Here is a 21,790-nt window from a genome sequence, read left to right on the forward strand (position 1 = left end):
TCTGATTCTTAACTATTTCATGGAAAGAGTGAGTAGGAGACGACAGCTTCTAGCAAAACAGTGAATAATTTGTGTTTTCAAAATCCAGATTTTATTTATCCCCCCCATTAGAGGAAATAAGCCTGAGTAGATGATATTAGAGACACATATTTGATAGTGGTATAGATTTTCAGCAAGTAGACTTGTTAGTGTGCTAGTTTTTAGTAATAGGCAGCATTTTCAACTACGAGGACAATTTATGCCTGAGCAAATGGGATAAGAGCCAAAGAATTTCCCTAGGGGAATTTTAGGTTGTTCAACTCAATTTTCTAGATTATTTTTCTAAAACAGATTTTGGGGAGCAGGCATTTTGCTTGAGTCAAGGAAGCTTTGATCTCCTTTTTTAGTTAATACGATAGCCTATTACCTCCTTGTTCTCTTATATTTTTCTGTAATTTGGAGCACATTATTGACTAAAGTGCACTATCTCCTCTTGGTTGTTTTCTTCTTGTCACTGTTGTTTTCGATGAGTTCCCGAAGTATCTAAGTGCTAAAGGGAGAGAGACCACCCTAGCATTTTTGTAATTATGATAGATTGTCGTGTTTCTGCCTCTGATAAATGTACAACCAAATAGAGTTATGCCTCCTGGAGAGAAGAGCTGAATGGGCAGGTTACATTCCTAATTCCCATTCTGTTTGAATGAAAAAAGTAGTTTGTTTCTCAGTTTCTCGATTATTTTGCTATGTATACGCATCCATGGATTTAGTGCTATTTATGTATTTTCACAGCTACAACAGCTTTTTGGTCACTCCTTCCTGGTCTTCCCAGGACCACAAAGAGGCAACCACACTTGTGCATGATTATCATGAAATAATAATTTGCCTTTTCCAAGCACCTCAAGCCACTGTGCAAGGTCACAGTTGTTTTTTTGTTTTGTTTGTTTGTTTGTTTGTTTGTTTGTTTGTTTTTATGAAGATAATTTAAGCACAAGGTTTGTCTCTTGGATACCAAGTAATTTTATTTGTAGCTACTTATATGGAATTTGTCAGGGAAGAGTATATTTTGAAGTTTGTTCTATTGAGTTAGTGATTTTATTTTATTTTATTTTATTTTTTAATGATCACCAAAAGTTTAAGAAACGAACTAGCTGCCAGTGTTGTAATCCTGGACTTAAGCGCTAGCTGAGATAATAGAGCAGTTACAAGCTGACAATAGCACTGGCTTTTGGACGTGGCCCAAGCCATTCGGTTTGATGCCCCTTCAGGTTTTCTCATTTTCTTTGCCCTTCCAACCTACACGGTATTTTCTAAAAAGCCACGATTAAAAGGTACAGTCATACATCCCGCAGTCAACCTCATTCTTTTTGTTTATTATGGGAGGAATTTTTAGACCATTCCTTCTGAGAAGTACAAACCATTACAGCTTTGGCCCAAGAAGGAGAGGACCAATTTAGAATTTTTCCTTTTTAAAAAAACAAAAAACAAAGTGCAGAGAAATAATGTCAACATAATTATTTTTAGAGTACAATAAGAAGATAGAAAATTGCTCCTTGTCATTCTTTGTTTTGCTCAAAATCTAAAAGTGTCCATGCCCTAAGTCATGCCTATGTTCATTCTTCCACACTGCAGGTAAATGGTATCCCTGAAGAAAGGAAATTGACCGAAGCAATGAATTTGTAATCAGACAGCATAGGTGTTATATCTAATTTCTTCTCTTTTCCAATAATGCATGAGCTTTTCTGGCATATGGTGTGCATGTTGACAGTATTAAGTATGTAGCAAATAACACTGTGTAACTTTCATTTTACTAATGTATTTTTTTTGTACTTAAAGCATTTTTGACAATTTGTAAAACATCGATGACTTTATATTTGTTACAATAAAAAGGGACCTTTAAAATAAATATTATTAATGAAGCTTAATATCGGGTGAAATTTATTTCAGAAAATATTTGATTGCTTTCTCTATAGTAGGAATCTTCTGTTGCTAGGAACAGGCTCATGTGGTCATTCTTTATTCAGTAAGATTTCAGTAAGCACGCTCTATAAATATGGAAAATGTCTACTCTCTGTGTTGGAGGTGAATAATCCATTTAAATAATACTGTGATCCTTGTGGCATGTTTTAATCTGTTCTTTTATATACTACTTCTTGGAGTGTTTTATGGCTTATGGATCTGATGATACCTAGTTTATGAAGGATGGCTCAGGCTGCATAATTACTTGTTTTAAAGATTTTATTATTTATTTATTCATGATAGACATAGAGAGAGAGGGAGGCAGAAACACAGGCAGAGGGAGAAGCAGGCTCCATGCTGGGAGCCTGACGTGGGACTCGATTCCGGGACTCCAGGATCACACCCTGGACCAAAAGCAGGCGCTGAACCGCTGAGCCACCCAGGAATCCCCTAATTACTTGTTTCTGTAATCAGATACTTGGTTTTAGAAGCAAGCTGGGAGCTATTACTCAAAAAAGAGAATAGTTACCCACTGTTGGTGACATGAATTAGCTCCCAATACCTTGAGTTCCCCTGTAATAACACTACTCTCAAGGCTTTCCTCATACCGTAGTGGTCTGCCTCATACATGTTGGGTACTATTGGTTAAAATGTGGTTGGTTATCAGACCAGCTCGCAGGGCCACTTTTGTAGACTAGACCAGCTAGAAAACCTCTCTTCTCTGGGTAGATATCTGTGTTACTTGTCAATTGGTCAGAGGACACACAAATGTTATATAAACGGGATTTGAAATCTAAAAAAAATCCCTGTTAGCATTGTATGCAACAATGTGTCTTTCACTTAGGCATTCTATCATGTCCTTGACATCGGAAACACCCCTACCCCCCCAACCCCCACTGTCTCCTTTTTGGGATTTAACAGAGGGTATAGGTTCTTTGATTTCTTAAAGGGTGTAGGTTCTTTGATATCTTATATTTTTATTCCTTCCCAAAACACATAGAGGGTTGCCACTTGCTATTCTTCAGGAGTTACCAGCTTGACGTTGTAAATATACTGGGTCAGTTCAAGTCCTAGGAGGAAAGGTTGCCATGACTCCAGATAACTAGATTGTGACACAGTGGCAGAGAATTAACAAACATTGCTCCGTCCAGTGAAATAAAACTGTTAGTCCAAGTGAGCAGGAGCTTGGTAGTCCAAGTGAGCAGGAATAATAATATGTGATCCACAAATGAGGAACTACAGATCAAGGGTTAGGAACTTGATTCATCTGTTCTAGGAAAGAGGCCACTGTGAGGGTTGGAAAATGCAGATGGAGTTAGCACTGGTTTTTGCACTGACCATATTAAGGAATTGAATGGGATAAAAATCATCAATCAGCATCTCACAAATTGGTGATAATTGCCTTAATCTCTGCCTCTGAAAAAGTGATCTTGCCTCTGATTTGATATTTTGATGGCGAGGAAGAGTTCAAAGAGTTTCCTAATGGTCATTGCTATCTTAGTAGTCCTTACTTTATGGGTCAAAAAGGGGGCATTCTGCTCCATGCTGAAGATTTCTATCCCAAATAAACACCCTCAGTGTGGGCAAAAGAGTATATGGTAAGTTTGGGATCCCAAAGACGAACTTAAATTAGAACACCTTTTCTCAGTTGGCCACAGTAAGGCTTTACCCTAAAAAAATCAACTGCAATTGTTGTCAGCACCTTCAGAAATTCCAAAAAACTCAGATCTGGATTCCAAATACCCCCTAAAAGTCTGCGAATTTTCCTTCCTCCAAGGGGCAGTCACCCAATAAATTATGACTTCTCTTTATAAAAGTTCACATCTTTATAAGTCTACAATGATGATAGAAAAGAATGTTAGGTGCAAATGTTAAGGTTAAATTTGAGGCTAAGAGACTTATTCAGAAAATAATTAAAAAACAGCATTAAGGCCAGAGCCTCCAAGTACAGATATAGCAAGTAGGTGAGGTGTGTGGCTTCTGGGATCAATGAATGGTGCAGGACTAGAGCTATCACTTCCTATGTCCTGACTATACCCAATTGAGTGGATGGATAAAAACTTTCTAACAAGCCACTATCTGATGGAACAACTGCAGAAATATGCAATTTGGATATCTTGTAGAGCCCTTACTAGCTGCTTATTTATTGCATACCCAGTGTCTTAATGTGAATCAAGTCATGCTCTGAGGATATGGTGGTAAGCCAAACAAAGCACAGGCTCTGCCCATGTGGAATTTGCATTGTAGTGGGAAAGAGAGACATTAATCAAGTAGTCATACCAATAAATGTCAAAATGCAGTCGTAATAAATGCTATGAGGGAAAATAATTGGTGATATAAAAACATATCACAGAGTACTTGCCCTAGTCTGCAAGGTCAGAGAAGATTTCCTAAGGAAGCTTGTGCTATCAAAAGGAGGAATGAAAACTCATTAGATGAAGTGGTGTGAAAAAGAGTATTTGAGGTGGAGAAAAGAGAATATCTATCTAAATTCTATTGGGAGAAGAGATCGTAGTAAATACAGAGTTCTATCAGAAAGTCCAGTGCAGCTGGAGTGTGGACAATAGGAAGAAGATGTTGGGAAAGTGTGGAGGAGGGTGAGAACCAAGAGTTAAGCAGGACCAAGCCATTGCATGACTTGAAAGGCAGACAAGTAAAGTCTGAAGGGTTTTTTTTTTATTTATTTATGATAGTCACAGAGAGAGAGAGAGAGAGAGAGAGAGGCAGAGACACAGGCAGAGGGAGAAGCAGGCTCCATGCACCGGGAGCCCGACGTGGGATTCGATCCCGGGTCTCCAGGATCGCGCCCTGGGCCAAAGGCAGGCGCTAAACCGCTGCGCCACCCAGGGATCCCAGTCTGAAGGGTTTTAAGGAGGAGGGCTATGATGTCATCTCTTGCATTTTTATACAATCCAGCTCTTCCATAGAGTAGGTGAGTGGAGTGAGTATGGCTAGACCAACTAGTAGGCTGTTAAAGGCAATCAGAGAAATAATAGCTTTGATTAGGCTAAAGATGCAAAAGGTGGTGAGAAATGGACAGATTCAAGAGCTATTTAGGCGATAAAAAAACTAGTTGTTGGTATGTCGATACTTTAGAAGTGGTGTTCAGTAAAAGAAAGGGGCTAATTCTGATGTTTTGTGGTTTTCTGGGGATTTGTTTTTGTTTTTGTCAAATGACAGTGTTGCCCATTGTGATAGAAGTTACTGGATAGAACTAAAATTGAAGAAAACAATATGAGTTCAGTTTTAGGCAAAGTACCTTTCAGAAAACCAAGCAAGTTCGGTTAATTTGAAGCTCAAAGTAGAGGTCTGGACTGATGATATAATTAGTAAGTCATATGGGTTAGGTATTCAGTGTAGTCATGAAGTTGATGAGAAATCTGGCCTTTAGTATCACCCAAACGTTCAGAGGTCAGCCAAAATTTGTGTTACAGTTATTCCTCCAATAGCTAGCAAAAAGATAAAGTATATAAAGTTGGGTATTTGCCAGAATCTAATGGTCAGAGAAAGGCAGGGATGGTATTTTATTCACATTTCACAGAATTAAAATGTAATAGTATGATTTTTGTAGACATTTTACGACTTTATTAATAAATCTTACATTTTTAAATGGTGTAGATGTACTACACAGATTTCTTTGGTCAGATCATCTCACTTTACATTCAATAATAGACTATAGTTCATCTTAGGTAATTTACCATGTAGTTTTGGAACTGATGTTTATATTTGTAAAACTGTGGCAACCATGGGGGTGTGCTGCTTGGAACTTCCTTCAGGAAAGAATTTGCCATTCAGCTGCAAAAAGGGTGGTTAACTGCCAGCTACCAGCTGTTAGCACCTTCAGGATCTGCCTTGACCTTTGAACACAGAAACGCTTCTCCTGGGCAGCCACCCTCCATCCATGGCTGAGCATGTTGTCAGTACCAGGGCCTAGGACTCCTCTAATGGAAAAACTTTACTCTAGAGCTCCTGGGTAGGTTGGCTGAGACCCTCAGGTTTGCATTGCAGTTGGATGACCTCCTTACTGAATCTTGTTTCCTCTCCACCTGCTTTCCTTTTAGAGAGGTCAGATCTCCATCATGGACTGAAGATTTGCCTTCAATTCAAAATAGTAATAAGAGCCGATTAGAGCTCCATTACAAATATAGAATATAAGTCTCTGTGTCCTAAAGTACATGATTTTTTGGTGAAGATTCCACATACATGAAGCCAAAACAGAAAAGTGTCCTTCTTAAAAGTGGATTTTATTGAATCAGAAATCTGTTCGCTAGTTACCACCTCAGTAACTAGTGTGCTATTTATTTTTGCACCATTTTCAAACAATATGTAATTCCTTTCTAATCAACTGGGAATCTATTGATTGCTTTTATAGAGCAAATTCACAAAAGGTGGCAATACAAAGGAAATTTTGAATTAGTTTGGTTTCCCCAAAACAGGTTGTAAATTTGGGGATGATCCCAAGAAGCCAGAATATGGAAGCAGAAAGATTAAGGAGTCTAGGAAGTTCAGAAGGAAAGCCAACACAGAGTATGTTGTGGATCTGGCTATTATTCTGGAAAGCAGAACTCTGTTCTACTGGGGATCCTCTAATGAACTCTGTAGAATCCACCTCAGAATTTCCCTTCAAAATGACAAGAGATTTAGACTTACATTCACAGAATCACTATCTTGCAGCTGAGTTACTCCAGGGGTCACTAACTCTCCTGTATTCCTGGGCTTTGGCTGTGAGTGGACTGAGGAAGATCTTGGTGCTCTGGAGAAAACCCTGGGACAGGGAATAACCCTGAGAGATATTATGAAAACTCAAGGTGAGAAAAGAAAGCTAAACAAACTGTTAGTAGGATTTCTTCATCAAGCAAGGGACACTGCTGGATTTTGCACAATATCGTTGATACGCAATGTTAAAAGGCAGTTACCATCATTTGAACTTAGTAGTTGACATTTCAGTTTGCAGTGGGATGAAATCATTGACATACAGCATATAAGTCAACTTGTGATATACATGACGTTCAAAAAGCTTGATGAGCTTTTTGCTCTACACTGAAAACTCATGCCAGGAGAGGATGGATTTTCATTTGGGGAAGAATTATTTTGTGAGCTGTGCTGATGTGACAAAAATATCCCAGAAATCACAGTGGTTTAACACAATGAAACACTATTCACTCATATCACAGATCCGTCTTCCTCCATCTTGTATGCTGTATGATCTGGAACACATGGTGTCCAGGATTTCTGTGGGAAAGGAAAGAGTTGAAGGGTCACATGGGATGTCTTTCAGAGCTGGGCTTCAAAATGGCTTCCCTCACTTTCATCTATATTACCCGGTATTGTCATGTTCTCCAAAGGTAATTTCTGTGGATGTTGGGAAATGTAGTCTTCCTGTGTACTTAGGAAGAGGAAATGGCTTAAACATGTAGTAAACATGAGCATTGTTTTGCCACACATGTTGACTGGGCAAAACATGTGATTAGTGATTATAAACTAATCAATGTATATAACAATGAAGGATATAATTACATGAATAAACAGTTCTATCATCCCAATGACCTAAATGGTGAATTAGAATTTTCAGTTGGAAATAAAAACAACTACTACAAAGAAATGGAGTAGATATAATAGCAAGCTAGATACACAAATCTTGGAGAAATATTGCATTAAATTCTTGTAGAAAAGAATATGATTATAGATTCACAATCCCTTATCTGCAATTCCCAAATCCTAAGATTTCAATTTCTTCTAAAGTTTATAGCAAATCTATCTAATGGTAGAATCTGACCTGCACAGAAATGAGGAGGTTTATTTTATCTTTCTTAATCCCACTTGGTGTGATGCTTTGCTATGGAAACATTAAAATTTTGTTACATGGTATTGCCCTTACCCTACTGAGTATGTTACATAATGTAAGATTTATGAAATCCAGAAAAAATTCAGTGGTCCAAAATTGATGTGGTCCCAAGAGTTTCCAGAAATGTATTGTGGACTTATACTAATTTTTATAAATGTAATGTTTAATTTTCATATGATGTTTATATAATAAGCTTTTTATTACCTAAATGTGGGGTTCCATGTGTGTGTCTAAAGCAAATTAAGTGGTAAAACAATGAGAAAAGATTGAGATAAATTGGTCTAACAGAACAATACATTTCCTAGTTCTATCCACTGAGAGGACCCAGAAGTAATAATATCCCACAAAACCTAGCACTCATATTTTGATTTCTAGGAGCCAGGGCTTCTTGACAAGATGGCTGATTTCAGGGCTTCAGAAGAGAAAGTATAGATGAGCCCAGAACCCAGAAAACAGGAAAAAGAATAATGGACAATTATCAGGAGAATTCAGGAGTGAGCTAGAAGGGGCTCAGCTCACACCAGCCAAATATGAGAATTTGGTTAACAAAATAAATACAGTAATGTATTATAATCTATAGGTAAAATAAGATCCCTGAAACTATACTGATATAAATGAATGAGTAAACGAATGAATTGATGAGAATGAAAAGTGTACCTTACAGGTAGAATGCCAACTGATGCAGAAAATACGGTGGGATCATTTTGTGATGACCACAGAAGCAACTGTTTCACACAAGAATCATAAAAAGATAATTATATGGAAACCAAGACCTGGGCACCATTGCTTCTGTTTTTTTAAAGATTTATTTGTTCATTTATTTTTTTAGAGAGAGGAAAGACAGACACACAGGGGGAGTGGCGGGGGGAGAGGGAGAAGGAGAGAAGCCGACTCCGCATACCCGTGCCCCTGGGTATCATTTTTTTTTAAGTCCTTCAGTGGATAGAGCTAGAAACTATAAAGATGTGTAAGCTTCTTCTATCTCTATGATAAAATAGGATATTTACATAGTCTCCAAATATCTCCTTACAAGGTAGTAATGAATTACTATATTAGTTTCCGAGGGCTGCTGCTGTAGAATACCATAATCTGGGTGTCTTAGAATAGTAGGAGAGGCTAGCAATCTGAAATCAATGTGTCAGCAAGGCAACCTCAGGGGAAAATCTTTCCTTTTTTCTTCCTAGTTTCTGGTGGTTTGCTGGCAATCCTTGGCATTCCTTGGCTTGCAGTGGCAGCCCTTTGAGCTCTGCCTCTGTGATCACATGGCATTCTCCCCTTGTGTGTCAGTGTCTCCTCTTCTTAGAAAGACACCAGTCAAATTGGATTAAGGGCTGACCCAATGTGACTTCTTAAGTAATTACATCTACAATAACCCTATTTCCAAATAAGTTCACATTCTGAGGTGTTAGAAGTTAGGACTTCGATATATCCTTCCCCTTGCCCCATGTTTAATATGTTTATTGCTTTCAAGAACATAAAACCAATGTACATCCCAACCTATGCAAAAACAGGTTGGCAAATATGACAAAAATAGTAATACTCATTTCTGGTATTAGTTCTAATCAATATTTCTGTGATTACCAGTGACGATAAACACTTTTTTCCCATAATGTTCTGGCTATCTTTTTTTATTGTGGTATAAAAAAAACCCAAGATAACATTAAATTTATCATTTTAACCATTTTAAGTATACATACAAATGCTAAGTACCTTCACATTGTTGTGCAATAGATCTCTAGAAATTTTTCATTTTGCAAAATTGAACTCGTTATAGACTAATATACACTGTATATACCCATTAAACACCAATTCATCCTCCCCTTTTCACCAGCCCCTGGCAACCATCTTTCTACTTTTTGTTTCTCTGATTTTGACTACTTTAGCTGCTTCATATGAGAGGAGTCATACAGTATCTGTCCTTCTATAACTGGCTTAGTTCACTTACCAGAATGTCTTTGAGGTTCAACCATATTACAGCTTGTGACAGCATTTCCTTCCTTGTTAAACTGCTATAATATTTAATTGTATGTCTATGTTATGTTTCCTTTATCCATTTGTCTATTAATGGACATTTGGGTTTCTTCTACCTCTTGGCTATTTTAAGTAATGGGGCAATGAACATGTGCAAATATCTCTTTGAGATCCTGCTTTGATCACTGTCCTTTAGCATTGGCATGGGGAAACCCATCACTCTACTGTGAAAATAACTGGAAAACACTACTTTAACCAAATGATCCAAGTTACTATCACCAGTAATGGGACAATTGATCTAATGTGTCTCCGGATATGGTATACCAACAAGAACCACCGTTTCTGCGATATTACTGCCCAAAATGCCTGCCCTGAATCTAAATATGACAATATAAAATTTAGAGACATTCTACAAACTAACCGGCCTTACTCTTCAAAACTATCGAGCTCATGGAGATACAGACTGAGGAACTCCAGATTTAAACAGACAAAAGTGACATTACAACCAAAGGTAAAATGTGATGTTGGGCTGTATATCTCAGCTCTTTTAGAAAATAAATCGTATAGCTAGAGACATGAGTGGATATATAGATAGACATGATGAAACAAGTTGGTAAAATATTAACATTTTGTAAATTTGAGTATATGGGAACAGTGGTACTATATTTAAAAGTTTTTGCAAATCTGAAATTAATCTCAAAATAAAAATTCTTAAAAATAGCATGCTAACTAAAATATGAAGAACAGATAAAAAGGCAAGAAATTGATGCAGGGAAAAGAGCAACTGTTCAGGAATATAACAGGGATGAAGAAATGGCCAGAATTGTTTGTCTTTGAGAAATATTAAGGGGCACAGAATTGATAGGATTTGCTGACAGATTGGCAATGTGGGGGGAAGGAGGAATCAAGATGACTTCTAGAGTTAGGGCCTTACTTTCTGAGTATATTTTTGATCCATTTATTGAGTTTGAGAAGGTTGGGCAAAGAATATCTTAAAGATTGAGTTAAGAGTTTAGTCTTGAACTTTTTCTAGTTACAAAGGCTGTCTCATACCAGGGCAAAGAGCAGGGTGGATGTGCCATCTCAGGAATTTTCACTGCCATGTGCCAAATTTTTGTGTATATAAGTTTGTAGCAAGCCTCTAAAACAAATTTTATTGGCTATAACAGAGAGTATTAGTAAAATGTTAACTAGTATGTATACTAGTGCTTGGTAATGTCTATATCAGTGCAAAGTGTTCAAAGGTCTGCCATGGATAAAGATAATGAAGTTCAGGGGTCTTGTTTCAGGTGAATGTGTAACACAGGGCTATCTTAGACAAACCAAACAGGGGAGCAAACACATTTCAAAAGCAAATAGAATTATGCCCTAATTTATCTGTGGTGATAGCTCATCTCTGAAAATGATCAGAAATAGAAATGAATACTTAAAATTGCTTCCTCTTTGCATTCAGAGATTTGAATTTGACATCATGAGCTACTAGGCCAAGCCAAGAAATCAGAGTCATTGAAATAGAAGAGTCTTTATTGATTGTTCCTGGAATTCCCAGCGAGACATAGCGATGTGCATTGATGCCACATCTTGATAAATGATAATCATGGATTAGAGACCTAAGGTCTTTGTTAAAATAGCTCTGATCTCTCATGTCCACAAACTGCATCAGAGTGACTCACAAGCCTATAAAGTCTATTTTGTAAGAAATGCCAAGTGCTAAAAATAAAAAATGGGATGGGAGATATACCTTTCAACTAGATTATACTATGTAACTTATTTCTTGATGTGTCATTTGTCTGCTACAACTTTGCTGTGTAACACCTCCCCTGCCCCAAGTAATAAGTATTTTTTTCATTTGCTTGGGTCAACTGTTTCGACTGGGTTTGATTAGAAGTATCTTCCAATCTTGGGAACCCTGGGTGGCGCAGCGGTTTAGCGCCTGCCTTTGGCCCAAGGCGTGATCCTGGAGACCCGGGATCGAATCCCACGTCGGGCTCCCGGTGCATGGAGCCTGCTTCTCCCTCTGCCTATGCCTCTGCCTCTCTCTCTCTGTGTGTGGGACTATCATAAATAAATAAATAAATAAATAAATAAATAAATAAATAAATAAATAAGAAGTATCTTCTAATCTCAGCTGGATTTCCTCATATGTCCAGCTAACTACTGGCTCATCTAGGATGACCTCAGTTGGGATGATGGGAGAACTTGGTTTCCTCCAACTTAATCTCATTTAATTGGCTGGCATGGACACATTCTCATGGCATGGCAGAAACACAAAAGAGTATAAATCATACAAGATATTAGCAGACAATGTGAAGCTTCTTTCAAGCCGCTCTTTGTGACACATTTGCTGATATCCCATTAGTCGAAGTAAGTAAACTGGCAGAGGTCTAAATTGGAGTGGGAAAAGAATATACGATAATGAGGCAGACTGTGACTATGGGGTGCCTATTAAGGGGGGGCCATTAGTGTGATCGATCTACTACACACTGGTCCTGATTATTTATATTCTTTCCACATGCAAAATACACTAAACCTCTTTCAAGACTCCAAATTGTCATTCAAACAGACTTAAAGTATTTAAAGTCCATCAGGTTCAGATACTTCTCCTTGGATGGCTTCTTTGGATATGGAGACACATACTGAAACTGTAACTAGCTCCACTCCCACAACTCAAAGTAGAATGGTAACACACAGATTTGATAAATATAATAGACACTTGTGGGTTTTTATTTAAGATTTTATTTATTTATTTATGAGAGACAGAGGTAGAAACAGTGGCAGAGGGGGAAGCAGGCTCCATGCAGGAAGCCTGATGTGGCCCTGAGCCGAAGGCAGACACACTCAACCACTGAGCCACCCAGGCATCACAATAGATGCTTGTTTTTAAAAGAAGGAAGCTTTGGATACAGATAGCAGTCATTGATTTGTTTTTAATTGCTATAAATTCGAAATATCACAAAAATAAAAATCACAAAATGGATCAAAGATCTGAACTGATATCTAAAATTATAAAACTCTTAGAAATATAGCTTCATCAAAATGACACACTTCTGTGCATCAAATGACACTACCTAAAGGTTGAAAAGACAGCTCACAGAATGGGAGAAAACATTTGCAAATTATATGCCATAAAGGATTAATGCCCAAAATTTGTAAAGAACTACAACTTAACAACAAAAAAACCCAAACAGCACAATTCAAAGTGGCCAAAGGACTTGAATAGACATTTCTCCAAAGAGATACAAATGGCCAGTAAGCATATGAAAAGATGCAAATGCATCTGTAATATTTAATATATTTTTATATTATAAAATGTTTAATATCTTAATTGACCTGAGAAGAAAATGAGGTGATCATCTCTATAGAAGCTGTAAAGTCATTTGACAAAATTTAAATTCTAATTTTTAAAAAATTCATTTATTCACGAGAGACACAGAGAGAGAGAGAGAGAGAGGCAGACGCGCAGGCAGAGGGAGAAGCAGGCCCCACACAGGGATCCCAATGTGGGACTCGATCCCGGGTCTCCAGGATCACGCTGGGGGCTGAAGGCTGCGCTAAACCGCTGAGCCACCCGGGCTGCCCTAAACTCTAATTTTGGTCCCAAAATACACTAAATGAACATTTGATTGCTACTTCCTTAATATGACCTATCCAGTCAGCCTTGTGGAACACTACAGGCACTCTGATATCAGGAATATCTTACTTGAAGGCTCATGACAAGACAACATAAAGATGACAAGAAACAAATGTCATAATAAGATAATAAAGGCATTAGAGGCAGAAAATAATGAGAGAAGCAGGCTGAACTATCAATATGTAAAGATGATATGATTGTAAACTTGAAAACCTTGAAGAATCAACTGGACAAACTGTTACAAATGAGTAATAAAAAATTCTCTAGGGTGCCTGGGTGGCTCACTCAGTTAAGTGTGACTTCACCTCAGGTCATGGTCTCAGGGTCCTGGGATTAAGCCCCGAGTTGGGCTCCATGCTCAACGGAAGTTTGCTTGAGGATTCTCCCCCTCCCTCTCCCTCTGCCCCAACCCCCACTGTGCTCTCTCTCTCAAATAAATAAATAAAATAAAATAAAATCTTAAGAAAATTCCCTAAGATAGAGGAGATGTAGACTTAATATAGACACATCTTCATATACAATTACTAGTTAGAAGCTACAGTGATAGAAAAGACCTCACTTAGAACTGTCATCAAAAAGAGAAAACATCCAAGAATGAACCTAACTGGAAGAAAGCAAGTCTTACCTGAATAGAAACTTTAATGTGCCACCGCCTGATGTAAAAGACAATTTATGCAAATGGAAAGGCATGTAATAGTTTTGGACCAAAACTATAACCAAAGGATATTGTTTATCCTAAATTGCTTTGTGAAGTGAGTGTGATTCCAATATAGATACTAATAGGTTTAAAAAAAAAAAAAACAGACAAGCTGATTCTAAATTTCATTTGGAAAAACAAACAAGAATCACTAAAAAATCTGATTAATAAAAGAGCAATAGGTACTTCACTAGACATAAAACCATATTATAACATATTATGACATAACATGATAAAACCTCTATAATTAAAACTGTGTGAGGCTGCTGAATGAATAGCTATTGATTCAGAGTAAAAAGTACATAAATTGTCCCATACAAATGAATAAATTTAGTATGTCTTATAGGTAGCATGTCAAGTCAATGATGGAAAAGATGGACTCTTTAATAAATAGTATTAGCAATAGGTAGTTACCTGAAAAAAATTAAGTTGGATCCCTACCTCACATCATAAGGTATCAAAAATAAAATACAAGTAATTTCCTTTATCACTTTGGAGTGAGGAAATCTCTAACTATTCAAAAACTATTCAAACCCAGAAGTCATAAAAGAAAGGACTGACAAAATCTCTCTATATATAAAAAAACTTTTACAAAGCAAAAACACCATAAACAAAGCAAAGACAGACTGAGAAAAAGTATTTGTATCTCATGTCATAGACACAGGGCTAATCTCCCAAACATATAATGAATTCTTCAGGGTTGACAAGAAAAGGACTAACAATAGATAAATGGGCAGACAGTATAAGCAGAGTGTTCACAAAAATGGAAATATTAATTGCTTTTAAATATATGACAAGATGCAAGATGATACACTGTTGAGGGCGTGGGACTGCAGAAGACAAGCACTAATGCATTGCTGGTCAGACATATAAATTGTTGGGGTTCCTAAGAATGGCAATCTTGCTGTAAGGATTTTTTTAAGACTTTATTTATTCATGAGAGAGAGAGAGAGAGAGGGAGAGAGAGAGAGAGAGAGGCAGAGACACAGGCAGAGGGAGAAGCAGGCCCCATGCAGGGAGCCCGACGTGGGACTGGATCCCAGGACTCCAGGATCATGCCCTGGGCTGAAGGCGGCACTAAACCGCTGAGCACCCCGGGCTGCCCTGCGATCTTGCTGTAAATACCAAATGAAAAATGTATATACCCTATGATCCAGTAATCCCACATCTGGGAACTTACATACATACTTAGATTGCTGAAAAACAATATATAAATAAAAAGCTACTCACCATATTATTATTTGTAGCAGTAATAGGTTGGAACTCATTAATAAGAGAATGATGGATAAACACAGGAATCAGTGAGGGGTTGGTGGACTGGTGGCAAGACAGTGATAACAAAGAATTGGGGAAACTATGCATTGGTAGGGAAATCTCTCCAAAGGAATATTATGAAGTGGGGAAAAAAAAGTACAGCAACCTGAATCATATGGTGTATTTTATACTAAAGAAAGCAAAATAGGAGTATATATTTCTATTTCTTTGTACTATGTAAAGGAACTTTGCAAGAATCCAGAAGAAGCTAGTGAGTACCAGCCACAGGTAGTTGTGAGAATTTGATGGATAAGAGACTGCGGAGAAAAAGGAAAAGTTTTCGCGCTCTGCCTCTAATCTTTTTTGACTTTTGAATTATCTACATTTATTTCCTACTCAAAAATAAACACATAAAAGGAATTATCGTGAGGGCAGTTGACCTTGAAAGAGGAAACTAGAGGACATGGCTGGCGCCAGTATACATTCCTATTTCTGTTATCTCCACATATCTCCCCTGGTATTTTAAAGATGACCAGAATGCTGGGAGAGACGCTTGCCAACCCTCTGGTGTCTTCTTTCCGATCTCCCCTTATAACTCCATTGGTATTTTCGAGGCTAGATCTTGCCAAAAAAGAAGTATGCACATGCTTCGTGCGGGAAGTGATGGACCATTGCGATTTTTGTTCCAATAATACGCCTGTTCTTCTTACATGTCCCCGATCAGATAATATTAGAACTCTGAGGGAAGAATTAAAGATAACCACTGGAATGGTAGAAGCGGGGGATAAAAGGCTTAAATCAGTAGGAAAATAAAAACTAGGCGATTGCAACACATTAGAAGAGGGAAAAGGAAATCACGACAATGAAGAGTAATAGAATAATATGAAATTGGATGCAAGTAGTAAGACTAAAAATTAGAGTTAGCAGAAAAAGTATGACATGTAAACCCCCTCTGGCAATATCTGGGCTGCAGCTATTTTGTTTGTTTGATTGCAAGGACAAATTTAGACATGAATCGACAGGAGAACTAGGGTGAGGGAAACATTTTTCTCTGCATATGGAAAGCCGGAAGAACCGCCAGAGTGCCACACTGTGGGCAGTAATGACCTGGTAAGATGCTCCTCGGGAAAAAGCTTGGAATTTGCTCTTAATCACAACAGATGGACTATTGAGGAACCAAATTTCTGCTCCATATAGCACAGACTCAATAATTTTGTTCCGTAAAATGTTTAAGGAAGGCATAACCAAAAGCCCACTGCTCACATTAAAAAAAAAAAAAAAAGAGGAAAAAGGAAAAACTTAATAAAGCTCCCATAGAATGACCAGCTTTGAGCAGTGTTGCTTCCTGATGTACCCTCCAAGTTAAACAATTTAGGTAAAGTAGTCCAAAGTAATGGAATGAAGTGATGTACTATATGGAATTGTAAACTATAAACCAGCCATAAGTTGGAGAAAATCTTGTTTCAAAAAAAAAAAATTGTAAGAGTTCTTTATATAAGAATATTTAAAGTAGGTCTATTAGTTTTTTAAATACTTTTTAAAATTTTCCATTTGATTTATTTATGGCATTTCTTTTGACCAAGAGAAATATTTCTTTTTTACGATGGATATTACAATCATATGTATTTTGCTTTCCTTTTTATTTATATGTTTTAAACTAACTTCAGATAAAAATTACATTGTATTTTTCTCTCCTTTTCTGGCTTATTTAAAATTCTATGTTCACTAAATTATGAATTCTCATATACCTGTAAATGACTCCATTCCCATTTTTTTCTTCTGGTTTTCACATGAATTTAATTGTACATTTCTGGGTTTTTATTATTATTATTATTATTATTATTATATGCAAATACTTCCCTCATCATTTTTGGGGTGGCTTGGAGGTGAGCTGCTCAGATCTCACTTCAGAAAAATCGACCGTGAAATCCAGCATGCAAGAAAAAGAATCACCATTTTGGAAGAGGCAAATGCTCCTGATCAGCCATTGGAGATAGGGCTACTTTTACACAATGACAGATGGGAAGAATGTGTCTGGAAGTGAGGTGATCCACTTAGGTTCTGCTCACTACTCTCTTGTCCTCCTGGGACTGTGAATGAACAAGTGCATCAATCTCAACCTGCCGAGTGTGATTACCAAGAGCTCGGAGACCCTTCCAGAAGGAGAGTCTGGATCCTAATTCTAGGTAAGCCACCAAGAGCTGCATAGCTAAGGGGAAGTGGGATTTAAAACTGATGATGGAGGAAGGAGATTGGACAATCAGTTGTGTCCAGAAGGCTAACTGCACAGACAGGGTCGCAAGCTTATCTTATTGAGCTGTTAAAAACTTACCTTCAGAAAAAGCGGCCCATGAAAATGATGTATTTGTGCACAACACCAGGAGTGAGCTGTGACAGCTGTGGAAGTGTCCTGTTCCCATCTCCCTTCAAGAGAAGCTGATGTGCAGAGGATAATAAACAGTCTGCAGATACCACACTTTTGTATCCACTCCTCTGTTCAGGGAGAGGTCCTCAATCTCCCCGGGCTGCTCCCAGCCAACAACGAGCAGGGCAGGGGTCATTGACCAGGCTATTCCTCTCCGACACAGGATTCCTCTGAATGTGTAATTTTGCTCTGGGGCATCTCACAGCCTGGCTGAGAATTTCTCAGAGTTTCATACAAGCGGACGCTCCTTTTACTCAAATTTCCATCCTTTCACAGGTGTCCCAAATGCATCATGGTTTGAGGGAAAGAGAGTAATCAATACGACCAATAAATTTTGAGCTTGAACATTTTTATGTAAAAAAAAATTATAATCAGTCAAAATAGAAGACAAATGGCCACTGGGGGAAATATTTGCAGCATTAGACAAGGCGTTATCATCCTTATTTTACAAAGGATGCCTGAAGATCACCAAGAAAGAGAGAAGTCTTTAAGTTCACATATGGATAAAATAGACATTTTATTAAGAACAAAATTGAAAGCAGAAAAAAACAAATTATGATTCTCCTATTGGCCCAACAAAAAAAAATTGCTTTCCCACAAAGAATTCCTTAGCTGTGTTATGACAGAGTTTCTCAGAGCTTAAATATCTCCTCAGAGAGGCCTATTCTGACTTTTGCATAGGAGAGGCCTCTAACATTGCCTCCTTTTTGGAAATGTGGAAAAGAGGGGGAAGAGGGGAAGTAGTATAATTTCCTTTTCTTCCCCACAACATAGATATGTTGGTTTTATTTTGGTTTCTTGCTTCCAAATGTAGCATACCATATATGCTGTTTCGCACCTTCCTATTATTTACTTATTTGTTTGCGTATAATCAATACACAAAGTTACATTAGTTTCAGGATAACCTCCTATCTTGAGTGGTCTCCCTAACATCTCTGACTTCCATGCTCCTTCTTGCCACTCTCTTTTCTGCTAAGGGTGACCACTCACTTCATCAGAGATCACAGAAGGAGCATCCACGGGTTAGAGCTCCCCTGAGGGTAACACTGATATTTTCCCCCAAGCTCTGTATGTAGGGTGGGGTTAACTTTAATCTCCTTCTGAGCATCAGCATATGTTAGGGTGTCTCAAATTTTTCTGAAGGGCCAGGAAGACTAATGCCACAAGAAATAGAGTAATTTTCTTGAATTCTCCAACATCCTCTGGGATATAAAGAAAAGGGGGGGCGGGCAGTTGAAACCACATTCTAGTGGGGAAAGAGTCTCTGATTCAATTTATAATTTATAAAGCCACTGGCTGGGGCCGGATGCTCTGGGTGGGATCATGATGTTGGGTGGTAAGAAGCAAGTGTCCACAGAAGCGGTCACTGCCCTGTGCCTCGAACAAATGTGTACCAACAACTTGAGTCTGTGGTCTGGCTTTTGGTCCTCAGAGTAGTTACTCTGAAAGGGAAACAAAATTGGTAGTTAGGGAAGGAATGAGCACAGATACCACTAGAATTTCTGGTAAACTTAAAAAAAAAAAAAAGAGGAAAGAGCATTGGCTGAGAGGGAGAAACAATGTGGAGGGAATTGGAGGAGGAGCCCTGTTTTTATGAAAAGGTACAGAGAACGGTGAATGCTTGCTATTGGGATATTTTATGAGCTGTCCTGGGTGCCACTATTGCTCATCTGGCTGGTGTGGTCTGAAGAAATACTTATGACCATTACACTGTCTTCTTCCAAAAAGCGTGTGAGAAAGCTTACTGGGCTGGACAAAATATAGTCAGATAACATATAGTTATATATATAACATATGTAACAAAATACAGTCAGATGAGAAGGAGAAAGGGGCCAAGAAGGAGGCTAATAATAATGAAGGCCAAAGCGCCCTGTTTTGGGGGATGAAGCACAAATTTAGCTCTAGCTTTTTATCAGCAAGTGGGAATAGCCTACTCACAGTGTCCATAAGATAGCAGCAGATGAACTGCTCAGGAGAAGCATCAATAGTCCAGTCTAAGGCCAGAACGAAATAACTCTTGAGAGTCCACATAAAGAGGCCATTGTGTAACATAATCAACAACATTCTTAGAGTTGACACAATGATGAATTTCATATAACTGTTTTGTAGCGTGTCCTGCAACGCTGACCAATGACTTCACGAAGAGAGATTCTAGGGGTACCTAGGGAAAACACTGTACAGGTGGTCTTTGCTAGGTGCTTGCCTCACTTAACTCGGGGGTACATTTTAAAGGATCCGAGGAAGTGGTAAAGAACAAATTCTTAATGTTCCTTTATAAATCCTGTGCTTCAAACCCACAGCTGACAGATAGTAGGTAGCTGGGAGTTCAATGCTGCATATCCTACACCTGAAGTTCAGCTGTTCCAGGAATCTAGGAAAAAAGTGGACATTGAAAAAAATAGGACATTGAACTAGTTAGTGTAGGAGCGACATCTTTTGGGGAAATTTAAGTCTAATGATCAGCAGTTTCTGAGGGAATTCTATAGAGTCTAGCCAAGATTCTCTTTAGGAAAACAACAACAACATTGGATGTGTACTCTCACAGACAGATGGGCCGTTAGGTTCCAAATTTCTGCTCAATATAACCTAGTCTTAATGAATAGTAGTCTGGAAAATGTGTAAAGAAGGCATAACTAAACATAGTGACCATTAACCCCCAACCCCCACCTCCCAAAAAACCTCCATCCAAAAAGCCTAGCTTTGAGTACTGTGATTTCCTGATGTTCTTCCAAGCTAAATTATTTGAGTAATGTACGTCAAGGTAGCTGAATGAAGTGACCTTCTGTATAGAATTAATTAAGGAACCAACTGAAATTTGGAAAATATCTTGGCTTTTCTAAACTTTAGGAGCTCTGTATATTCTCAGGATGTCCCTTTTTTGTCAAATACTCATATTCCAAAAATTTTCCAGCTTGTACTTTTTCTATTTATGACTTTTGCTATATTGGTTTTAAATTTTTATGTAATGGGATGTAGGAATTCTGATTTTACCTTTTGCTTTATCCTTAATGGGTCTTTTCTCATCTTGAGATATTCGCTTTTATTTTCTACTTCTTATGTCTTTAAACCTGTTACTCATTTCTAAGGTCTTTTGGTCTATAGAGTAAGAACGGGAGTCCACTGTTCCCATACCCATAGTTAAGCAATTGCCTTGGGACTATTTAAAGACTATTTCTACCTTTCCCTAGTAATGTGAAATCAAACTATCACCTTATCCTAGTGTCTTCTGAATTAAAATGTTTCTGTGCTGGTTATTCTGTCCATTAATCTATATATTCTTGCATTTACTATTCCATACTGATGTAACAATAACTTAATGATATGTCTAAATATCCAATTGTCTGAGTCCTACCCTTCTCATTTCTTGGATATTCTTGCCCGTGTTCTCTACAGCTTCCATTATAAATTTTGTAGTCTCTAAGAAAGGGCTCCAGCTCCATGTCCTTTGTATGTGTGTGTGTATATTTTGAAAGTTCAGGGCCCCTCAGACTTCAACTACATGTTTTTCCATCACTTTTTCTCTCCCAGCGATAGTGTCCTGAGGTGGACATGAGATGGAAGGAAGCAAGGAAAAGAGATGGCTTCTTAAGTTCTAGTTTGTTTTTTTCTATACCATAGATGGTTGTCACTGTTTTCTCCTGAGTTACCTCGGAGAAACACATCTTGCCCCTTCAGACATTATGTATCTTCTGAAACCAATCTCATGTAGTTTCAGAGGAGAATCTATTCCTTTTATTAGAAGGACTTCGACCTGATGACTTGTCAAACAAAACAAAACAAAACAAAACAACACAACATTAACTGGCTCGGTTATGAAAAAGCTATAGTCAAAATTCCAATACTTACTGCGACGACACACAGGCTATGAAGAGGGCTAAGAATTAAAAAAAAAAAAAGAAAAAAAAGAGAAACTGCCAGATACTGAATTGAGCTTTATTTTCACTGTATAAGCCTTTAATATGACAAACATTTATAATATTGGAGATATTTTAAATTTGAAAATAAAGGGAAAATAAATTTAATTAGGATATT

General features: G+C 37.8%; 1 protein-coding gene and 1 long non-coding RNA gene across 7 annotated transcripts in view; one reads left to right on the forward strand and one right to left on the reverse strand.

The window, feature by feature from the left end:
• SGCE (sarcoglycan epsilon) overlaps positions 1–1,901 on the forward strand; it is a 68,389-nt gene extending 66,488 nt beyond the window's left edge. For all 6 annotated transcript variants that reach the window (XM_072784122.1, XM_072784123.1, XM_072784124.1 and 3 more), the window contains one exon: positions 1,609–1,901. In XM_072784122.1, the coding sequence (XP_072640223.1) occupies positions 1,609–1,659 (51 nt within the window). In that variant the 3' untranslated portion in view covers positions 1,660–1,901. The remainder of the gene's footprint in view (positions 1–1,608) is intronic.
• Positions 1,902–5,514: 3,613 nt separating this feature from the next.
• Positions 5,515–21,631, reverse strand: LOC140609049 (uncharacterized). The gene is made up of 3 exons (XR_012011044.1): positions 19,697–21,631; positions 17,666–19,200; positions 5,515–7,167 (listed from the first exon to the last, which is right to left on the reverse strand). It is a non-coding gene; the product is annotated as an uncharacterized lncRNA (long non-coding RNA).
• Positions 21,632–21,790: the final 159 nt, after the last annotated feature.

The sequence above is a fragment of the Canis lupus genome, chromosome 18 (assembly GCF_048164855.1).
Source record: "Canis lupus baileyi chromosome 18, mCanLup2.hap1, whole genome shotgun sequence".
Lineage (NCBI taxonomy): Eukaryota > Metazoa > Chordata > Mammalia > Carnivora > Canidae > Canis > Canis lupus.